This window comes from Salarias fasciatus, chromosome 10, assembly GCF_902148845.1.
Source record: "Salarias fasciatus chromosome 10, fSalaFa1.1, whole genome shotgun sequence".
NCBI lineage: Eukaryota > Metazoa > Chordata > Actinopteri > Blenniiformes > Blenniidae > Salarias > Salarias fasciatus.
In genome coordinates this window covers 2,660,621-2,683,713 of record NC_043754.1, presented here as the reverse complement: position 1 = coordinate 2,683,713, position 23,093 = coordinate 2,660,621, and the positions used below count along the sequence as shown (strand labels likewise).

The window sequence follows — 23,093 nt, the reverse complement described above, 5'->3', positions numbered from 1 at the left end:
CACAATCAACAGAGAAACAGCTGAAAGACTGAACCGTGCTCAGAAAGCGAGCCATGCGCAGGGAGGGGGGAGGATTCCTCTTCAATGATGTAACACTTTCAGAGCTGTGATACTGAGCCCGTCCTCGCCTTGCAGCTCTAATAGACTAAACACACATTCGTTCTTCCTTTAGGCTTGTTTCTACGCCCACATCCACGACCCAGCCGGCATTCCGTTGCCATGGCAAAAGGGCCGAACCGTGGAAACAGGTGATGCAACAGCGAGTCCTTTATGCTCGCGAGCACGATTTTTTTCTTCTTCTGAAAAACACTCTGTCTTTTGTACAAGCCTTCCTGCCTCCCTCTCTCGCAGCGTTCGGGCCGCTCTTTGGTGGAGTTTGAGACGTTTCCTGGTCTCCTTATCCGACACGCGGCTTCGAATGGCTTCAACAGGCGACGTCACGTTGTCCGCAGCGCCGTGTTCCCTCCACTGGCGCCCGGATCGCTTGTAAAGCTAACGAGGCTAAAGGGCCTGGCTTCGTCCTACGGGGCAGAATCGTGGCCCGACACGAGGCCGACGCAGCTTTGCCTACTCAGGTGGGACTCAGGTGGATTTTAACCAGAGAGTTTCATTATCATCTCTGGACTGACTCACCTGAAACAAGCCAGTCGTTATTCTATATGGAGTTATTTCCACATGTTATGTTTGTGCAAATACATTAATCTTAGGTCTATGGTTGAAAATAACGGTGACAGAGTAGCAAAAAAAAAAAGCTGAGAAACTATAGTGTGTCTCTCTCTCTCACACACACACACACACACACAGACACACACACACACACACACACACACACACAGAGAGAGAGGAAGTATTAAGTGAAGAAGTTCTCAGCCATAGATATATCTATCTACATGTTTAAACATTTTATAAATACATATTTATATTCAAAGGTGAGTTGAATAACTTTCAGTCTTCTGCTTTTCCAAGAACTGACAACTTATTTTAGATTTTCTTTCATTTCTAGACCCGTTAACAAAGATTTTTTGTTTCACAGTATTAATTTAATTTGTTCCTTGATAATCCACCAGCAATAATTATAAAATAAAACGTCAAAGGATACATAACTAACAACATTTCTAAAATATTACACACAGATTTCATTGTACTATTGTTTGAAATCAGTTGTGCTTATTTATATCTAGTATTTTTGGAACTATTTATCCATCATAAGTAGAGGGAAGAAAAATAACCTTTTCTTTAGTAGCTATTTTATCAAGCTGGAATTATTTTACCTTCATTTAGATCAGGTGAAAATCAGGCTGTGTTAATATCATGGCAGCAAATACAAACACTTGAGTACATATAACCTGCTAATGAATAAAATACCAACAATTCAGTGCAGCAGGGCTCGACATGCAGGGCTGAAAACATTCAGTTTATTGCAAATGCTGATACTGAAATAACAATAAATCTGCAATATACCATGCAGCTTTATTAGAAAGTGTTGCTGTTCCTCCTATTAAATAAGAGCACCTCGGTGCTGGTACTTCCACCGTCATTTAATTCAATTTTCAGATTACACCAGTGTGGCACACACACACATCTGCACCTGTCCTCCAGCGCTTGCCAGCCCTCAGGATGGGATACAATAAATTCTGCAAAAATCAATCAGAGTCGGACCTGATTGGCTTTGTGCCACAGATATGCTGAATAATAGATTTAGGGAGTCAATAGGTCACTTTCAACACATCAGGAAAAGCGGTAAAAAACACTAATTGGGCGAAATGAGGGGAAAGATCACCTGAAGTGCACTCGGCCTTATTTCTGTGGATTCCTTGTCAAATTTGCAAGAGCTGACAAGCACATTATTGCTTTGTAACCAGTACATCTGCTCTAAAATAATATCAGAAACACAATCCCACAGCAGAACGAGCTCTGTTCTTGCAGCTCCGGACAGCAGAAACATTTGGCGTCGCTGTGCTGTTGTTTCGCTGCACCTGTCCGTCACTCTTGATGTGACAAAGCGACAGACTGAAGCCTGCAAGTACAAACACTTAACCTGCCGCAGATTTCTGTGTCAGCACGTTGATTCATCGCAGAACGCTGCTGCCAACACTTAGCCATGATAACACATACAGATTGTTATATACACAGAGGGGGGGGAGCTGCTTCGGAGCAGAGACTCTCGCTCCACCAGTGGCGAAGTGGAAGTGCTGAATAAGCTTCAGCGCTCAAAGTGACTCTGAAAAACACCAAAGAATAAACTTCCAGTACTGATTTCCAGCATGCGTTTGTGTTCTTGCTCCGTGACATTTCTCTTAAATAAGACGGCAGATGCTGAACGTGTTGCGATGATTCTGATCGACGGTTCATCGCTCACTTTCCGCCGTGTTGCTGCTGTCTATTCTACAAGGTCAAGCCTCACTGCATCACTTATGTTCTTTATGCCGTCTTTCATGTGCTTCATTTCATTTTTATCATCTTTATGCATTTTTGTTTTGCTAAACCATGTTCAAAAAACTAATTTTCTAGGATTTTCTGCCCCCGGACAGCACACACTAGGGCAGTGGGTTACAGTCATAGCCAGATGGTCATAGGTTCAAACACTAGTGCGGCCTTCCTGTGTGGAGTTTGCATGTTCTCCTTGTGCGTGCATGGGCTTCCTTGGTGTTTGTGTGTATTTGGTTGGGGTTAGCTGGGATTGGCTCCAGCATCCTGCTGCTCAACACAGGATGGAAGGCTGGAACCATCAACTCTGCAAAAGTTTTTTTCCACTCAGAGTGTTTGTATTTTTGAGACAAATCAAGTGATTTTAGTTTTAAAGTACAGTGAAACTATTTCTTATGGTAGCCCGAAACGAAGAGAACGGTTTCCACAGTTTCATATCAGTGTCAGTGGGAACGGTGTAAATGTGAATGATCTCAAACTGAAACAAGAACCAAAGTAAAATAATGTCACAAAAAATTGGTAAAAATGAAAAAGTTCACATTTTTTTGTTCTCAATGAGAGATAAACTAAACTGAACAGGCTCTCCAGATGTTACCGCTGTGTAGCTGCAAAAAAAAAATGTTGATCAGATAAAAGACACCTGCCGCTATTTAAAATATCATAAAATACTGCGATACAATGAGCCAAGTGATTTTCTAAACAGTGATTTAGCTCAAACAGCCAAAAGAACCACATTTTTGCAATTTATAGAAATTCAGTCTTTTCAGGAAATAAAGTCATCTGGAGGTGGCAGTGTTGTAATTCATCCACATCCATTTCCTCCAGAGAGCAAGTCTGTGAGACAGGAAATGAAGCAAGCCCAAACCAGCTATATCTTAATCAGAAAATTGAAATGAAAAAAATTAGCAATTACCAAAAAATACATTAATATTTTTTACTTGTGCCACTACTGCATGTTGCCTGGGACAGGGAGTCTAAAAACAAGTTGCAAATCCAGAGTTAGCTGTTTGAAAATAGAAAATGATAAACAGCGGCTGTTATTTCCTATTAATTCTAATCAATGTTATTTAATGTGGAGCACGCTGGAGGAAATTGCAAAAGGAGATTAATTCTTGTGCATGAATTGCTCCTGCATATGCAGCCTGGGTACGAGCGCAGACATAAATATAAAATACGAGGCTGGAACCTTAATGTGCGTGCAGCCTAATTACACTGCAGCGGGGATGAAAAAAGCTGTGACTTTCAGTAATTTCACCTTAGCCTGACTTGTTGTAATTTTCTTAGACTGAGCAGCCTGTTTCTTCGCTCAACTCTGATGCAAAAACATCTAAACTAGGCCATCTTGAGTGATGCAACACATCCTTAGGAGACGTTTTGTTCTGAGTCGTCGCGCCGGTTGCTTTATCTTCACTTTGCCAACATTAACTGCTGAGCGAGGAGGTCCCTGCGCTCGGCTTGCTACAGTAATCTCCACTTTAACATCTCTGCATCTACAAAGGCTTTCGGAGACTGACAGCGCCTCTATCGCAGGTCAGTAGGGCAGTTCCAGCTCCGGCAGAGACCGTGATGTGTGGCTGATGAGACACCATAAAGAGGATATGAAACTCCAAATTTCCTCCTTTTTTTCCCCCCCGCCCTCCCTCCTTCCTTCTCACTTCCCAAACTGCTTGCATCAGCCTTTCCTCTCTCTTTGAGGATGACGAATTTTGCAATAAAAGCCGGGCGCTTTGAGTCACAGTCGGGGTTCAGCTCGTCCGCCTGTTGGCAGCCAGGTAGAGAAATATGTCAGCGCCCCAGAGAGCGCACATCTCAGCCTTCAAGTCCCCCCGCGAGCCCCCCGACTCTCAGGTCCTCTGTCTTGATCCTGCAGGAGGAAAGTTTCAGCGTCTCTCTGCGGAGGCCGTGTGTCTGCAGGGGCTTCCTTCAGAGGAGACAGGCCAAGCACAGCCTCACCTGCTGTCACCAAACTACAAAATAATTACCAATATTCATATTCATGTACTGGAGTGAGCTTCAGATTCCAATTACTTTCAAGAAAAAGTAAACATTGACACGATCGATAGTGGCAATCGTACAGAAATATGAATATGTCGGTGAGTTTAAAGGACAAGGGACGTTACAGATGGATAAATAAAAACGCTGAGTCTCTTTCCCTGAGCCAGCGTCAACTTAACTTTGTTCTTTGGCCAAATATGGAACTTCCTGAGAACTCTGACATGAAATGTGGAACACACCCAGTCAAGCGGGCAGTTGGGTTCATATATATGGAAATCTGAATGAAAAAAAAAAAAAAAATAATCAGCTTCCGCCTCAACTGTCACGAGACGCACAGAAAGTCACTGGATTCATGAGTCACAGATGCTGAACTTCCAAAGCTCAGTAATACTGAAACTTCAGGTCGCTGGAGTCACTTCCTGCAGCATTTCAGGAACCCAATGAAGACCAAATGTATCAGCCACCATTCTGCGCCATCTTAAGGGAGAATTTGCACATTTTAGCCAGATACAGGTTGCTGCTGGTGAAGAAGTGAGTGGAACGTATGAATGGACAAGTAGTTTTTTTTGTTTGTTTGTTTTTCCCTCCTGGCACTGCCAGCCAGCAAACGCAGAGTGGCGTTATGATTAGGGATGCACGATATTGGATTTTTGCTGATATCTGATATGCCGATATATCGAAACCCCTTTTGGCCGATACTGATACCGATAATCACAAGGGGTTTTTTTTTTCACTGTAAAGAAAGCTAAGTCTCTCCTGCACTGGAATTTACATCTTATTCTTATTGTGACAGTCTTATTTGTTTAAGAAACACACATAAAACAAGACAAAAAACATTTGATTTTACCATAAATAAGAAATGTATTATTTTTTCAAACTCAAGAGATTCAGTGTTGAAATACAGAAAAATAATTTCTTTAGATCACATGAACTTTAAATGTACAATGCATATTTAAACATAATCAAGTTGCATTTGACTGTAGAGCTGCTGGAACAACCTGGTGGCAGACTCAGAGCTCTGCAGTGCAAATAAATGAAGTGCTACATTTTATTTAAGGAGCTTTTTCAGATGGAAAACAATAATAATCCTAACTGAACAGCCGACTTGCAGGGAGCTTCCCTGAAGTAATACTAACAAAGTGATTTAACAAAAAACCAAGTAGTGCAAAAATTTAAACTAGACCTAAACTCAGACCTAAAATGCCAGTGCATTTCAGTATGAGGATAAAGAACAGAACCATTTCAATGAAAACATTTTTTCTCTATTTTTTGGCGCTCTATGGATGTCACCACGCGCACCCAATTACTACGCCACCTTATCGGCTGTGCCTATCGGCAGAAATTTTCATATATGCAGATACCGATAAATGTGTTTTTAAGCTTTTATCAGCCGATACCGATATTGTGCCGATAATATCGTGCATCCCTAGTTATGATAGATCCATGTGTGGGAACAGCGACACACCTTTCACCACGTCAGGGACCGAGCTGGTCGAGCTCCATCAGATTAACTTCGTTTTTAACAGAGAGAGAGAGAGAGAGAGAGAACAAAACCAAACTAATGTCAGGTTCACATAAAAGAAACCAAACATCCTCACAAAACCAAACTGACCTGCAAACAGGAAACAAAGAGGAACTTAAATCCTGGCTGATCAGACTAATCTTTCAAACGAGGGGGGGGGGGGGGGGGGGGGGGGGGGGGGGGCACAAACCAACACATAACCGAACAAAAGAAACAGGCCTGAACTGTGGACGGTTTTGTTCAAATAATTAATTAAGCAACAAAATACTTGAGCAAACTAAAGTTCTACCAAATCAAAGGAACATATTACATTTAAAGAAATAAACTAATGATCCCCCCACCCCCCTTTTGTGGGAGATGACTTGGTTCCAGCCCACAGCTCTTCCTGTCTGGACCTTCCTCAGCACCGGCAACACAACAGAAGTTCAACACACCCAAACTGAATAAAGCTGAAGGTTCTGGGTTGAACAAACCCATCATCAGTACTGGCTTGAGGTGCTGACGTCCCACCATTACTGGATCGAGCAAATGATCGGGAGATGTTAACCCTGCACATTAAGCTGATCTCTTTATTCATGGCTCATGTAAACAGAATAATCTGATCCGAATTAGGTCTGAGAGATTAATCAAATTAACAAAAGAAAGTAATCATGAAAATACGTGCACATACTGAGAATTACCATTTACTTCAAGTTTTTTTTTCTTTTCTTTTTTTTGGACTGTGGGAGAATATTGGAGTTGCCGGAACAAACTTGAACCTCAGGGAGAACATGCAAACCCCACACAGACATTTTAAGACAAATAAGAATGATTCTGGTGGAACAAGTCACACTTTCAATCCTTCCTGACACCACTTTGGTCTAGAAGTTAGAAAATAAGGCTGAATGGGAACAGCCCACCCCCCCCCATAAAAAAACAGTTTTTCATTGTAAATAGTATATCATTGTAATGTTGGGGGTCCAGCTTTCCTCTGAGCCGAGTCGGGGGCTCAGCCTCTGCAGGAGCTCGTCCAAATCCCCCGTCTGATTTATTTAGACTGCGAACAAGTCACACATGAAGTATCACCCGTAATTACTGTCATCACATCAGCAGATTTTTAGAGTAATTATTCACACTACAAATCGAGCTGAAAGGGTTTTTTTCCCTTTTTTTTTTTTTTTTTTTAAATTTTTTTGTTAGAAATCTCAGTGCTAATTATTTTCATGGTGTCACGTTGTCGCCATATGGCAGCGTCTCCGACAACGTAAACACCGACTTGAAATGCACCGATCATTAGAAGTGTTTTATGCCCCGGCACTAAATCAGAAGCACGAGTCCTGGAGAGTCCCTGCATTACGTCACTCTGAGCAAACGATCCCGTCAGGCTTTGTGACGGGAAGATAAAGAGGACCGCAAACACACCACTCACATCGGAGCCTCGCTGGGCTTTTTGTCCAGAGAAGCGAGTCGTTACTTTATTGTCTGATGGGCTTTATGTACCTGGTGCGAACACGCTGTAAGACGAGGAAAGCCTGGAACTGTGGGCTCGAATGGGATCCGGCTGGACCTTCTGGAGCAACAGATTCAAATTTAGGGCTGCAGTAATGGAGGCTCTCATGTCTGTGTCGCATTAAAATTTCCTTTTTCTCCTGTTACAGTAAGACAGTAAAGTCTCTTTGATCTGACTTCACAGACTGCAGTTGTCAGAAGTGAAACACAATCTTTGGTCAAACAATATAATTTAAGGGATTTAACAGGATCAGCTTATCTATAAGATGTGACAGGCCACTTTAAATCATGCAACATGTTGTTTTAAACAAAGCCATGAGGAATGCATTTCAGAGGATACAGTTCCCTGTTTGCCTGTCTGTGTAGAAATGCAGAACGACATCTGTTAATGCAGCGATACAACCCAACAGAGCCCCGTCCTGGAGTCATAAAGGGTTCTGTGTCCTGCATATTCTCTCCATTTTATTATATCACATCTCACAAGATGAAAACATGTCACTTCAGATCATAAACTACTGGAATTCAAAGCATTAGCTCAACCTTTCGATATGATATCGATTGGTAAATGATGTAACTGTTAATACAGTAAAAGGACAAAAACTAACGCAGTCTAACTTTCTGACCTCTGTCAACTTGGTGGCTTTATAAATCTTAAAAAAAAAATCCTACATACAATGAATGAGAAACACAGTAAGCTTTGTTATGTATTGAATCCTGATGTAATGAAAATTAATGGAGAAGATTATTTTTCACTGTCCGACCCTATTATTTTCTCACTTCATTGTATTGTATGGTATTATTCTTTCATTGTGTCGATTTTATTGTTTCTTATTATACAATATCATATACTTTAAAATATATCACGTCACACCTATCACATCATAACAAATATATTATATTATATTATATTATATTATATTATATTATATTATATTATATTATATTATATTTGGGTTGTCAAATTAATTTGTTAATCACGATGAATCACATAATTGAGGTTAGGACTTTTTTCAGTTTGAAAACTTTATTTTAAATGTACACATTGTATTAAGATGGTCAATATGGCACTTAATTTTGCAAGAAAATCCAACGTGGTGAAAAAGAAAATTCTTCTCTGTGTTTGATTCCCAATCACCTGAAGCTCTGGTAAGAAATCAGTCCCAGGAAGTTGTGATGCTGAAATGTCTACAATGAATCTGAATTAAACCATGAACGGACATTGGTTGAATTTAATTCAAACTTGTTGAACTGATTGTTTGCACTTTCAGAATGCTTTACGTTATGGGCTGAAACTGCATGGAAAAAGCAACACAACAGAATTTTAAACATGCGATTCAAAGCATGATTAATCACAATTAACTATGGAAATCCTGCGATTAATCACGATTAAAAAAAATGAATCTTTTGACAGCCCCAATTATAATGTATCATATCACTGTATCGTAACATATCGCGTCATGTCAGTGTCATACGTAAGAATCTGTGATACTGTATTGAATCACATGATGCCAAACCGCATGGCGCGACACGGTGTGACGCACCTCTGGACTGAATCACATCACCTTCATGAATCCACTGCTCACCTCACCATCACTAAACCTACTGGGTCACGGTGTTTCACACTTCATAACAAACCCAATCAATACAGCTGCAGATCCTCAGATTCTCAGACGGCCTTCAAACTGTGGCCGCTGCCATCGCTTCCTAATGTTCCTCTAAGAACTTTTATTGGAACTATTTTTAGCGGCGGATCAATAAAGATCCTTGTCCTTGCATGAATTACAGCCGCTGGCTCGCATCAGATTCAGTCAGGGTGTGATTTGGGATAATTGGGAGATATTTGGGGTGCGGAGGATCATTCTTTAGGAGGAATCATGATAATAAGAGGATAATTTGACTGAGACAGACTGTGGTGATAAAGAATGATCGATATGAAGCCACCTGAACAATCTACGCCAATCTACGCCAATATACACAAGATACGTAATATATTCAGGGCGGGGAAAAGGCTCCAAGGACATTTTGTGACAGAGGCAAAAGAGAAGATGAAATTAAAAAAAAAAAAAAATGCATGTACTGCAATTTGAGTCACAGTTATTGATCCCCATTGGTGCATGTCATGTATAATTTCCTGTTACTCCTAAAGTGGCGGCGCAGAACATTCATTTCTGCTTTATCTCGCTAAAAAGTGCACTGTCAACATCAGAGACAGCTTGTACCTGACTGGCTGCTAGAATGCATCGCCACCACGCTCGCAGTAATTAGAAGCCAATCAGGCGTCTTTTTTTTTTTTTTTCTGCAGGAATGCTCGGAATTGCAATGCTGCGCTAATACCAACTTAAGAGGAAAAAAGATTACAAGTACAAATGTTGTGACGCTAAAAGCCACTTTTAAGCACATGAAGTGGAGAAAATCAGCCAGCAACACAGAGCCGGAGCCCGACTTCTAGGATTTCCTCAGCAATGGGCTGCAAAGCGAATGCTAAATGAAGAAGCCGTGACCACAGGGAATTACATGACTGTGTTATCAAATGGCGTACGATCTGTGGGCTCGTGAGTCCTTAAAGCGACAAGCCTGGCTGCTAAAGTGTCCGTTAACTATTAGAGGGCCAAGGTTATGCTCACGCTCGCACCGCCCTTCCCTGGTCGAGAGCAAACTTTACATTTCAGTACGCTTTCCCTGCATCCACGACGGCACCGGGCAGCAGGCGTAATGGAAACGCACATTATGAAGCGCTGATAGAGTGACTGAGCCATCTGCAGCAGACCACGGTCAGAACTGCAGTCCCCGGTTACTCCACAGGCTCGTCCAAATGGGAGGAGGCTGCAGCGACCCGCTGGAGAGACTGCATCCTTCAGATAACTGCCACTGCGGACCGAGGACGGATGGACTCTGTTAACTTCTAGACTTTTACAATTCCTGTGTTGGGATGTTACCAACTGAGAGTCCAACAACAGAACCTAAAACGTCAGGACGAGGAAGCGGCCGTGGACGGACGTCCTCCGACGGACTAAAGCTTTGAGACTTTGGGAGAGGCTGAAGTCCTGGTCCTCGCACTCTGCGAGCACCGGAGACTGGAATGCAGACGCACCAAAACCCTCCAAGCATAAATCATCAAATAATCAGTTTAATTGTCACACAGAACTAAAGCATGTACTTTAGATTTAATTGTCTGCTATGGCTGGAGTCTAATGAAGTAAATCAACTTTAATCAGGGTGCAATTAGAGAGAGGGAGAGAACAACCTCCACGGTTTCTTTGACTTCAACAAAATCTTTCTACAGTCATATTTAAAAAAAATCTACCCTAACCTAACAAAACACATAAAACATATAGAGGGTGTGTAAATGTAAATGAAGTGTAACACACAGAGATGACACCGGAGTCCAGTCCAGCTAGCCAATCCGCTGCTAGTTAACCAGAAGCCGGTTGTATATTTGTGATCGCTGCCCGATCTGGTGTTGAACAAGTTGAGGAATGCCATGGACTTCAGAGTAGTGAAGGACTGTGGACCCACTGAAAAACATCTGAGCCTTTGACCCCCAAACTCTACCCTGGCAGAAACATTCCCCCTCTGGTGAAAATCACAAACTGCACCCTGCCAATAACTCCCACCATGCATATATATATATATATTTACAAACTTTCATTATGGCCAATTTGCATGGCTGGTTCCTGTGTAGGAAATGAATTCGGCTTCTCTACAAGTTGTGCAGATGAGCCAAACTAGAAACAAAACGAAACAAAACCAAAAAAATCACAAATATTGTCATTATTTTACAAGGATGTGATCATTTCCAGCTCTCTTAACTCACTGTTATCACTGTTCACATTTGCTTTTACAGTTACACAAACACACACGCACGCACGCACGCGCGCGCGCGCACACACACACACACACACACACACACACACACACACACACGGGTGTCTTTAAGCCTTTCATTCAGGCAAATGTTCAGACATGAGTAAACATTTACTGCTTTAGCCTGTCGGATCAGTAGAAAACTTCACTTTCCAGCTGATATTGATATTTATTTCAAACATAATACCAAAGCACACCCGACAAACACAGCTTCCTCCGAGGTGGTTCCCATCGTTTCGGGCAGTTTTCCGGATCGTAGAAGAGAGACGCGGTGATTGACGGCGGCTCTGAGCGAAGCAGTCACTGGCGGCTGGTGAACCAGCAGGACTTCAGTGACTGTACGATCGCTGCTGCACAGACCTGAGCTGCAGCTGGCATCGCCCTGCAGATCTCAGCTTCACTGACTTATAATGAGAGCAAGAGGAGACGGGACGGCCATTTTTTCCCCGCAGCTCATGCTTTACACGTTACTAACGCATGGCGTCTAAACCAAAGCCAAAGCCCTTGTGATGACACTACTTGGTATTATTATTATTGACCTCCCTGTTGAAAGCTGCTGGAATGGACAGGTGGCGCGTGCTCGTCTCATTACATATGGCAGCTATTCATTTGTGTCGCAGTGAAACGCTGTGTGCTGCAGTTCCAATCCTCAGCATGTAAAATTAACAAAAAGCATCCATTTCTTTTCCAGCTACGCCTGCGTAATATTTTATTTTATAGAAGGCAGGACATTCTCCTCCCAGCCGTCTCCTCCTCATTTTCCATACATGCGCACTTATATATAATGACGTGATTCTGTCTTATTGATTTAGGAGTTAGAATACAAAATATAATCTCTTCTGCCTTGGCACGCAGCCAATCAGCCTATTAAATTAGATTTTTTTTTTTAAATGAACTCATAATTTTTAAATGATATCAGAAGTCTGAGACTTTGGAAGATGATCCAGATGTCTTCCAAAATTAATTGATTCTTAACTGGAATATTATCTGCCAGTCTGCCAAATTTCATTGAAATCATTCGACAAGTTTTTTGAATCATGTTAACAGTGAAAGAAATCAACAAATGAGGTAAATGATTTTTTTTTCTATTCTTTTCACATCCACACAACACATCCACCTTTCACCAATGAACCTGAAAAGTTATGTAAGAAGAGGAAATCCACTCATGCTCATGTAGAACATGCAAACTCCACGACCAAACTCTGGAATCAAACAGGGAACCCTGTGTTTTAATTCGCAGCAGAGATTTAGTGGAACGGTCTGTAACTGTTCTTCACGATGAGAAGCAGCCTGTTTCACAGAGTGAATGTGGGGAAGTCGAAGCCCCGGAGCCTGACGTCACCTCAGAGACCGGCGGCGGCGCTGCGGCGCGGTTCGGAAACACTCGGACAAACCGTTCGTTTCACTGCCTTTTCTGACGGCGGCGCCTCCCTTCCTGCTCCCAGGAGCAGAGGTGTTTTCCAGCGTGACGACACTGATTGATATTTCATGTTGACATGATGGAAAACATGCGCGCCGCCTTTTCTGTGACATCACGGCGAAGTAACCGGATACATGTGGCTGGAGGCCGGCAGCACAACGGGAAGGCTTTCTGAAGTCCGCTCTCTGGGTTCACGTTCGAATGGAGAGCTCCCACGGCTCTCCTCGCCGCCGCCGCCGCCACCACCACCACTGCCGCTGCTGCTGAAATATGCGGATGTGTGTAAGTGGGTGTGTGTGCGTAGGCGTGCGTGTGTGAGTGGGTGAGGCAGCAGCTCAAACCAGATAATGAAGAGGAGAGGAGAGAGTGTGAGGACGGCGGCGCGCACAGGAAATTTTGATGGGAGTGTGATGTCATTTTATCCGGATCCAACTCTCACAACTCGTGGAGAAAAGGGCGAGAGGAGGAGGAGGCGGCGGACGCAGGAAACCTGGCGCGAGCCGGAGTACAGCTGGGAGAAGGGTCACGTCCACAGAGAGAGATTGAAACGGGCTATTTCTGGGCCTGCCCCCCCCCCTTCTTCCCCACACTCCCATACAATCATGTATCATCCACACCCTTCACTATCTGCGCTCATCCATCTCCGTCGGCGCACACAGCGGGGCCCGGCGGCTCCGTCTCCCCCCACAAAGACTTCCAGATCCACAACCGCGTGTCTTCCGCTGACGGACAGCCGACGCGAGGAAGGCGGGAGTCTCAGACCGAGGACTGCAGAGGAAAATGGCTGCAACGCGTTCTGTTTTCAATTGTTTGTGCCACACTGCAAAAACCGAGCCGAGAGTGAGAAGCAACACCTTAAATCTATCCGCGCTGCGCTCGCATTCTGTCTGACAGGCTGTTTTCATGTCAGAGCATTCCACTTATTCCCAGTGTTTTGGTTCTTAATGATCTTAATTAGGTATTAAAAGCAATTACAGGGATTTTATTACTAGTCTTGAGGTTGTTAATGCTCGTGACTAGCTCTGCCGCGGTAATATCAACACTGACGGCTGCTTTTATGGAGTGGGAACGCTTTAAATGTCGTCTTTTTTCTTCCCTGTGACACGCAGTCGAGGCTTTACCCTTCGAGACAGGAGCTTCTTATAAAAGAAGAAAAACAAGCATTAGTCTGTGGATAGAAATCAAACTTTTTGCTATAACCTTGACAACCAATGACCTTCAAGAGTTTCTCTGGCTGAGTAAAAGCATGAGGATGTTCCTTTATGCATTTATGTCACATTTCTATTTCTACTTTAACATTTATTTTAATCCGCTGTACTGGCTTTAAAGCATGATGAGATAATTTATCTGTAAAATTTAGAATAGTACTACAAAAAACTTAAATATCACAATAAGTTCATGGTATATTTTCTAATAGAGCCAATCGCTTGTTAGAAAGGTTTTCTTATACTAAGAGAGCAACTTGACTGAAACTTGAATGAAACATAACTCCTGTACTGTAATCAATACTCAACAGAAAATCCTTGCAAATATACAGATTTAGTAATTATTTATTATGTATTTATTACCTACAATATCATGAAAACAATACCACAAATTAGCTTTGAGTGTTGATTCGAGGTTTTAGCTTCTGAAAACTTCAAGCACGACTGAAAAAACCCGAAAAATGTGTTTAGATATGGAAACACGTCTGCAGAATTAAGTTTCAGTTTATCAAGTGAATCACATGTTTCATTTGAGACAATTTTATTTGTTTCTGAGAGTTTGTTTTTTTTTATGGTGACTGAGTTTAATGGGAAAGACCCATTTCTTTCAGTATGTGTGTGTGTGTGTGTGTGTGTGTGTGTGTGTGTGTGTGTGTGTGTGTGTGTGTGTGTATGCTAATAATTGAATTAACACACTAGGGTTCAGAGGGATACCTTTTCTCAGATAAAAAGGTAATCATGATTATATTATCAAAGCTATATGAAGTCTAGAAGAATATTTTTTAGTATTTTTATTTTTCATATCATGAAATATAAAGTTTTAGAGGGAAAAATTTAGCGTAACAGTCGCACACTGTGGAAAAAGTCATGTTTATGGATCCCAACAGCTGCTACGAATAACATAATATAATGTGAATAACATTAAAAAGTCCCACATTCAACTAGAAATTCCTACTAACACTAAAGAAGTGTGTGTTTGCGGCTGGAATCATTGTGTAGCTGCGGGAGATCTTCCCGACGCACCTTTTCAACTTTTCAGTAGTTTTTCTTTTAAAACCTGACTTTTTGCAGATCGAGAATTAACCCGATGACGAGCGTATATTAGCATTAGCATGCTACATTAGCTAAAACCGAAACATTACAGGAAGATAAAGGCGGTGTAGCTGCGAAGTTTAGCGTGTTATTTCGTGTTTTTAGACTTGGTGAAGTTGCCCACGCTCAGAAGCGGCAGGCTTTTGGCCTGGAACCGCAGAAAACGGCGCCGTCTGCCGCTGTGCGCCGCGTGGCGACAGTAGCACTCGTTTCATTTGACCGGTTCCAGCGCCCAATCACGCCGCTGCCAGCGACCCTCTCCCTGAACTCCTCTTCTCACTCATCAGGGTAATGAGCAGGGGGATGGGCAGAGCAGGTGGCGGCCGGCGGACGCATCCGCGGCGCGAAGCGGAAAATAAGGATACATATCCGCGCCGGTTATTTGTTCTCGTGCCAATGAAGTAGCGGTAATTCATTTCCCAGAGACGCAGCCGTTTTCAAGCTGTGCCCTGTGAACACGCGTCCTTTTATCACAGCGAACGGAAACACGGTGGGAGAGAAAGTGCCGGGAAGAAAAAAAAAAAAATGTTTTGCTCACACATCTCTCTTTTCTTCCTCTCCCCCCCTGAGCTCGGTAATTCATCGCCGTGCTTCAGTCAGTCCAGTACATCACATGTAACTCCTATAAGAAGATGTCCAATCCTCACTGCGCTGTGGGTTCCTCCTATAGGAAGACTCACATGTGGCCTTTTGAAGCTGACACTACAAACGCCTCGACCCAAAGCAGCAATCGCGGCGGAAAATTGCATCCCGAATCCTGTAGTTTTCCATCCCTGCGGTGTTGTGGTTGTAGTTCCTGCAGGCAATCAGAAAACTGTCTGCGGAGTTGAGAACCCGACAACGTCTGGAGTATTTCACACATCCCATGCTACAAATCACTGCTACCTATTTCCTGTCTGAAAGCATAATTTCATGCTCTGAGTACACACGTATAAAAAGCATAGCACTACGCGGGGATTATTTGCTTGCATCACTCCAACAACATCTGGCCCTAATAAGCAGCGAGACGCTCAGCACCTGTTATTTTTCAGCAGGTTGAAGCCTCCTCTGGGGCATGAAGGACAAACGCCGCAGACTGCTTCCTCCGACGCCTCGCCGTGGGAGGATGAGGCGGGTCGGCGCTGACCTCTGTATGATAGGGGTCACTGAGCATCTTGCTCCTGTGTTGCCAGGTTTGGGGTGACTCTCCGGCAACAATCAGGGCCGCCTGTACGTCCTCTACCGCTCGGGCGGGATTCAACTTTGAAAGGAGGAGATTGAAACTGAAAATGGCAGCGCTGTGCGGATCGCAGGTCACCATGTGCTCGTCACACGCCGAGCACTGCAGCGATAATGTGATTTACCATGAATACAAGCACTTAATTAAATGGCGGGAATGTCTTTGTGCGGAGAGATTTGCTTCTCCCAGATACCAGTGCTCTTTCTCCTGCCCTTCATTTACAGCAGGCGTGAGCTCGTTTCTGATTGGCTCGATATGTTGACATGCAGGGCATGAAAGAACAACGCATGGAAACACAATTTACTGCAGTTCAGTCGAGCACATTCAATCAGACATTTTGATATTCATCACCCTGTGCAATCTTTTCTTTTTCAGACTGAGATAGAATTAAATTATAATAATCTTAATCATTTTGCTAGTCGTGGTTGTCAGTATTGTGACGTGAAAGAACAAATCACATTTATCACAAATATAAAGAAACTTGCAGCACTTATCACTTTACTTTATCTCAGTCTTCCTCTTACATGGAAAGCAAGCACTTCTTTAAAATTCATTTTTGACGATTCTCTTCCCACATGATTTTCTTTCAGGATTAAAAAAGTCATATTATGAGGAAAAAATGCTTTTTGTTAACCTATTACGTAATACTATTATCATTTCTGAAACTTGGTAAAACCTGGAAAATGGTCTGACGGTGTACTGAAAAGTTAGAAAACTTGATGTTTTTCAAATAATAAAAAAAAAGTTTAGACGTACAAAGAAAAGGGAGCTCTAAAGTCACCTCAGTCATTTACATGGCCTTGACAATAAATAAAAAAAACTGTTTCCTGAGCAGTGCACTTCCTGTATTTCTAATATCATATGTCAGTAGCTGATACAGTAGGAGTCAAAAGGTGGTGCTTCATCTTAAATAAATGCAGTTTTTAAGCCTCTGCTTACAGTCTGCAACTGTCACTCTGTAACTTCTTATGTATTTCTTACTTTATTGTTTAGTTTTTATTTCATTAGTCGTTAATGAAGCATTCATTTCTTTAGCTCTGTGTCTGCAGTTGCATAATGTTGATAAATACAGCTCGGGTTCTTGTATTACTTTTGGTAAAATAAAAAATATAAACACAACTCAAACTTTAAACTTCAATGAAGACATGAAAAATGCACGTCTGATTTTTTTCAGGACTCTTGCTAATTCTGACTGAACCTGGACTGTATTTATCACAGTTTATCACATCTGCATTTCCTGATGGTTAAACTCAAAACAATATAAAATCATAATGCAGCTAAATATTCAGCTGGGAGTTTGTTCACTTCACCTACCAAGCCTTTGCTTCTGTTGAAAATCAAAAACTGCTCCATAAAGCCAAACATGTCGTTAACCTAAAACTTTTCAAATCAGTCCAACTTTAAAAAGCTGATTTGAATTTTGTCAAAGAAAACTTCAGGCACTGCATGACAGGTAATTGAAGCCACACACTTTATGTGGTCGACATGACAAATTAAGGCAAACATTCAACTGAACCTGAACATTAAATTCGTGTATTCTAGGTCGGTCTTTATACAAGAGCAGATGACGCTTTGCCGTCAGTATTTCAACACGACTGTACGAACGACATTTGATCAATGACTACAAATACTGAAATGTAGTATTTATATCCAGGTCAAGACATCGCTCATGCCACACCTCCTCCATAAATCTCATATGAAAACACAATAAATTATCCATAAACATTGATCATCCATAATATTATGACCTCATATTGTATAGATCCTGTTTCTGTTGCATATATACAATAAACTGTGCAGCACAGTGACCGGTCTGTTAGATTGGACCACACGGACCAGGCTTCACTCCTAACCTGTATCGATGGGACTTGGCCATCAATGACCCAGTGACCGGTTCGCTGCTTTTCCCTCTGACAGATTCTGACACCAACAGACCAGGACCACCACACAGTCACTGCAGTCTTAGTCATTCTGGCCCCGTCATCCCACTCAAACTCGTTCCCAACATTACGACTTTAATGTTGCTGCTGCTAACACATCACATCTGAGGATGAATAGCTGACTTGCTGCCTATTTAACCCCTTCCACTAACAAGTGTATTGATGAAAAGATTATCAGTGTTAATCAGTCCACTGGTTAGTGGTTACACTGTGGCTGATCTGTGTGTACTGGTTGGTACTGTAACGTTTAAGGTTTTCATATTTGAGTTCAGCTAGCACAAATCAATGACCTGCATGGCAGTTTTAAAGTGATGAGATGAAATTTGAAAATTGTTTCATCTTTTGAGAATGTTTAACGTGAAATAATGTATTTAGAGGAGGGTAGCTTAGCATATCAACACCAACACAAATCCATAATCTGAGAGGTCCTCAACCAACCAAATCACAGGATGTAAACCAAGAGAAACATGCGTTTCACCAGAAGCGTCACGTCATTATTATGTAATGGTTTACATCACTTGGTCTTATTGTTATGGCTGGTCGGTGTATCAGCCAGTATCAGCGTCCTGCTCGAGCGACGTTTAGGAAAAACGTAACAAAGAGGCATCCACATTCGACTGCGGCAAAGGCGGTTTTTGTTGAGCTGTGGGATATTTCCTGTCGGTATTTCTAATGCGGCACAAAGGTAATCTTACAAATAAGAAAAGTAGGAGCTCTAAAGCAGCGCCGCACAGCTTGCCGCATCCACATGCATGTTTAGTCCCTCAAGGACATAAAGATAATTAGGCTCAAAGTGTTTATGATTGCCGCGTGATTAAAATGGACCACAATTATTCCTGGTGAACCAAATGAAGAGGAAATATCGAACGCCGCCTTCCAGCGAAGCGCAGCTCCTTCAGGGGTGTGATGAGCCAGTCAACTCCCCTCATGGAGAGGGGAGAACATGGAGAGTGGAGCCACTGGGTAAAATGAGCCACCCACTCAATCTACACAAGCAATCGTGTGGTTACATATTAAAGAAGTACAGCCCGCATTATTCAGTCTGAGCGATGAGAACCAGCGCATCGTTTCAGGACAGCTGTTGATCTGAGCTGCTCTGAGAGGCCGTTTATCAAAATGGAGGTTTTTAGGTGAATCAGTTCAGCCCCCAGATCTCTGAGTAGCAGAGAGAGACCGCACATCAAGAAACCACGCGAGTAACCACATTTTCTGATATTCTACAAGCGAGACTGAGAACAAACAACAAACGCTGGTGACTTTTGGTCGTGAAATTTCTCCTTCTGAGGATCCGGTGCATGAAGCTGGCCACAAAAGTAACTAGATCACAATTGATTTTTATAGGAAAAAAGGAAAGAAAAAGTGCAGATCCACACTGCGACTGGTAGCTTGTAATTTCTTGGTTTCTATTGTGTTTGTGTCAATATGTAACGAACATGTTTTGAATAAGTTATTTTAAAGAAGACGGCGTACACTCTGGATCAGACATGGGCTGCTGGCGGCCTCCAGCCACACAATCTGCAGATAAGTTATTAGATGACACCTTTTCAGCACATCTGAACGAGGTACGAAGTGAAATTACTTCAAATCACACAGCTGCTGGGTTTAATTCAAGGTAAAACTTTCAGATATATGCACTTGGAGTGATTCCATGAGTTCTTTTCATTGATTTAACTACATTTGTCTTCATAAATCCTTGGAATTGATGCATTTGGTCACAATACGCCTGCCAGGTTGGACGTCTTCGTCCACCCTCTCAATGATGAAAATGGCTCACTGAATACCTCGGATTTTGGGCTGTGCCATGTTCAGCCATGTTGATCGAACTCCTGCTGCAGGTACAACATGAGATGCTCAATGTCAACCTAATGGACACGGTCATAATTCTTTTCAGGATATTCTCACTGATCGAACGTATTCCCACAGTGCAAAGCCATATTCAACACAACACGATAAACTAACACAATTCAATACACTGACAAGACGCATGAAGAACCTTCAACGGACAAAACGCAGGAACATGTTTCTGTGGTCAGCTGATGGAGACTCATGATTCGTCGTCTGATCCTGTCACTGAGCCTGATCCATCTCTTCTCCCCTTCAGGTCTACAACTCCTTCTCTCAGTCATCGTCCCAGAGGACACGACTCGCTTGTGATTGTTTAATATTGTGTCGTTTTTCACGTGAATGCTCGACGGTAGCTCTATTCCTTGGCCCGGTGCTCATTTCACTCCATTCTTGGAAATAGTTATGCATTGATCGGCCACCGCTGCTAAACCATATTTATGAGACAATTACTTCAACTTTTGACGAGTACACAGCAACAAATCTAATCGAAGCAGGTGAAGTTTCATTCAGCAGAGAACAAAGTTCATTTCTTTGAATTGCTTGGTGTGTGCTCTTACCTGGGTAGAAGTCTTTGGATTTGGACAGCTTAATAGTGGCACCCGTCTCTTTCTGTAGCTGTACGATGGTCTGGCCGCCCTTGCCAATTATAGAGCCGGCTGCATAGCTGGGGATCAGCACCTTCAGGAAGTACTCACCCTCCTCTGGTGGGGCAGACACAGAAAGTGGGAAAGGGTCACAACTCATAAAGCAGTTCTGCACATCATCATACACACTCGACGAGCACCCAACACCCAAAACACTGGGCGGCCCAGGTGCCAATGGGAATGTTCAGTTTTGATGTGTGTGTGGAAAGGTAATAACATACATTGACATGTCTGTATTTTTCTGGTGAAGGAAAGGTTGTGTGAGTCCATAGCTTTCAGTGCATCCACATTTTCTCAGACACTGGTGACACGTTCTGTGTCCTGTCCCAGATTCTGGTCGAGTAAACGGTGACCTCCTTTCCAGTTTGCAGAGGTCTAATTTTAACTGTTTTCAAGGAGTTTTAGAAAACCTCAGACTATATACAAAGCTAGGCTCAGTGGTAATGGCAAGGAAAGCAGGAGTAAATTTCATCAATATGAATGTGATAAGAGAAAGTTTACACTCAGAGGACCAACACACCAACTCATTAGTCATGCTGTTCATGGATGCCAATGCAGAGTGAGCCTTAGTAATTACCAGACGTGTGGAGAACATATGGGAACCAATCCCACAGATTTGTTCGAAGGGTTCAAAGCCAAGATGGTCTAAATCTCCTCCATTTTGGAAGGGGCTTCAGTGGTTTACAGTGGCTTGTAGTCGTCACTGATTGACAGCAGGTCAGTTTTGAGGAAATCTGTCACCGAACGTGTTTCATCCTTTCAGCTGGGAACTTTTTTTTTCCTGCAATCCCAATTAGGAATTAATTAGCTGTAAAGAGGATAAAGTGTTCTTTCAAGAAAACCCCTAATCACATCGCAATCAAGTAAAAAGCAATTGGGTACGCATCAAGCACGGACCCAAGTACAATTGCAGGACCTGCCAAGAGGGCATCACAAAAACTATATTTACAGACACATAATGGCTCGGTTTACCCAACGTCTTCTATCTACGGACGGAATAACGACAAACACTCTGATACAGACACATATTTAAAGCACCGATACAAACAATCTCCCCTGCATGCTCATTCGGATGCAATGACGTCATGTTGGATTCTTTCCGGCTGCCCTGAAGGTGACGTCACTGGAGTGATAAGGTATGTAATGCTGATACGAGACGTCTCTCAAACGCGACATAACTCGGGTTTTCGTTTCGTCTGAGCCGCAGGGTCTGGATGCATGTCACCACATCCTCTCGTGGAGGGTATCAGACTGGTGGAGGAGGGGGGGATGGAGCTTGGGCGGCATGGTGAAGGTGGATGGACAGAGATGTGGATGGATGGGTTGATGGGTTGCTGGATGACAGTGGACCCCCCTGCACTGAGACCCACCTGTTGCCTCCGTGATGCATTCATTAAACGGAGACGTGAATGAACATGGCACTGTGACATTAAGGAATTTCACAGCCTACACGTTAGTTTCTTCTGCTTATTGCATTAATATGCCCCTCATGTTTCATTCATGCTCAAGCTTGTTTTCATACACGTCACCCCCATAACCAATGGCTCTGACAAATATGCAGACAACGATTGTCCATGCAATCTGTCTTTTGATTTGGATTAATTAGCCATGCACTCAGGTGGGGGGGATTCAAAAATCACACACATGGACGTCATCAGAATGCTCGTGGAACTGAAATGCCGGTCATTCTATCGTAAAACAAAAGAAACTGAAGATAAATCTCAACCCATAACTCGCTCCCATCTCCGTCCCCTGGTGCTTGGAATATGGTGTTACGTTGTACTCAGGTTCCTGATTCCTCACAACCGGCAACAATAAATGACCTTGGTGGGAAAAGAAATAACGATCATTGGCGACCGACTAAAGCTTTGGAGCGCTCACTCTCTGACGGCGAGATATCCGACACAGTCAAGAATTTCATTTGCAGGCTTGCGGGATCTGAACATCCAAAAAGACCTGTTGTTGACTAGACAAGCCCAAACCCACTGCGTAACTTTCTGCTCATCTCCAGCCAGAGTAAAAAACCCAGCAGGAGGGGAGGCGGAGGGAGGGAGGGGGGGTATGAGGAAGCCACTAAGATCCCCTCCGTCGCCCTCGCAGCCACGTTTGCTGTCATTAGTCAATAATTAATTCCATCCTAGTGTCTGAGATCACAGTAACAGGTTTTAATGGTGTCATGTGGTAGAGTAAACATGGCAATCTGTTGCTGCAATCCGCCAGGGAAACGGGAGCAGTGGGGCACGCGGGGAAGCCGAGCCAGCAGGGTGTTAGTTCGAAACCCCTCCGGCTTCAGACGTTGGAAGGGAGGCTTGGAGGAGAGGACGCCGACTCGCAGCCAAAATGTGTTCAGTTAAGTCACTGGAGGGGGGTGGGTCAGGAGGAAATGCCTTGTGACCGTCCTCCCCTCCTTCTCACTACCCCTCCAAGTACCC

At 43.0% G+C, this 23,093-nt stretch overlaps 1 protein-coding gene across 2 annotated transcripts in view; it reads right to left on the bottom strand.

Moving 5' to 3' along the window:
• nova1 (NOVA alternative splicing regulator 1) overlaps positions 1-23,093 on the bottom strand; it is a 33,781-nt gene that overhangs the window by 1,828 nt on the left and 8,860 nt on the right. For both annotated transcript variants that reach the window (XM_030100311.1, XM_030100312.1), the window contains exon 2: positions 20,575-20,718. In XM_030100311.1, coding sequence (XP_029956171.1) covers positions 20,575-20,718 — 144 coding nt within the window. The remainder of the gene's footprint in view (positions 1-20,574; positions 20,719-23,093) is intronic.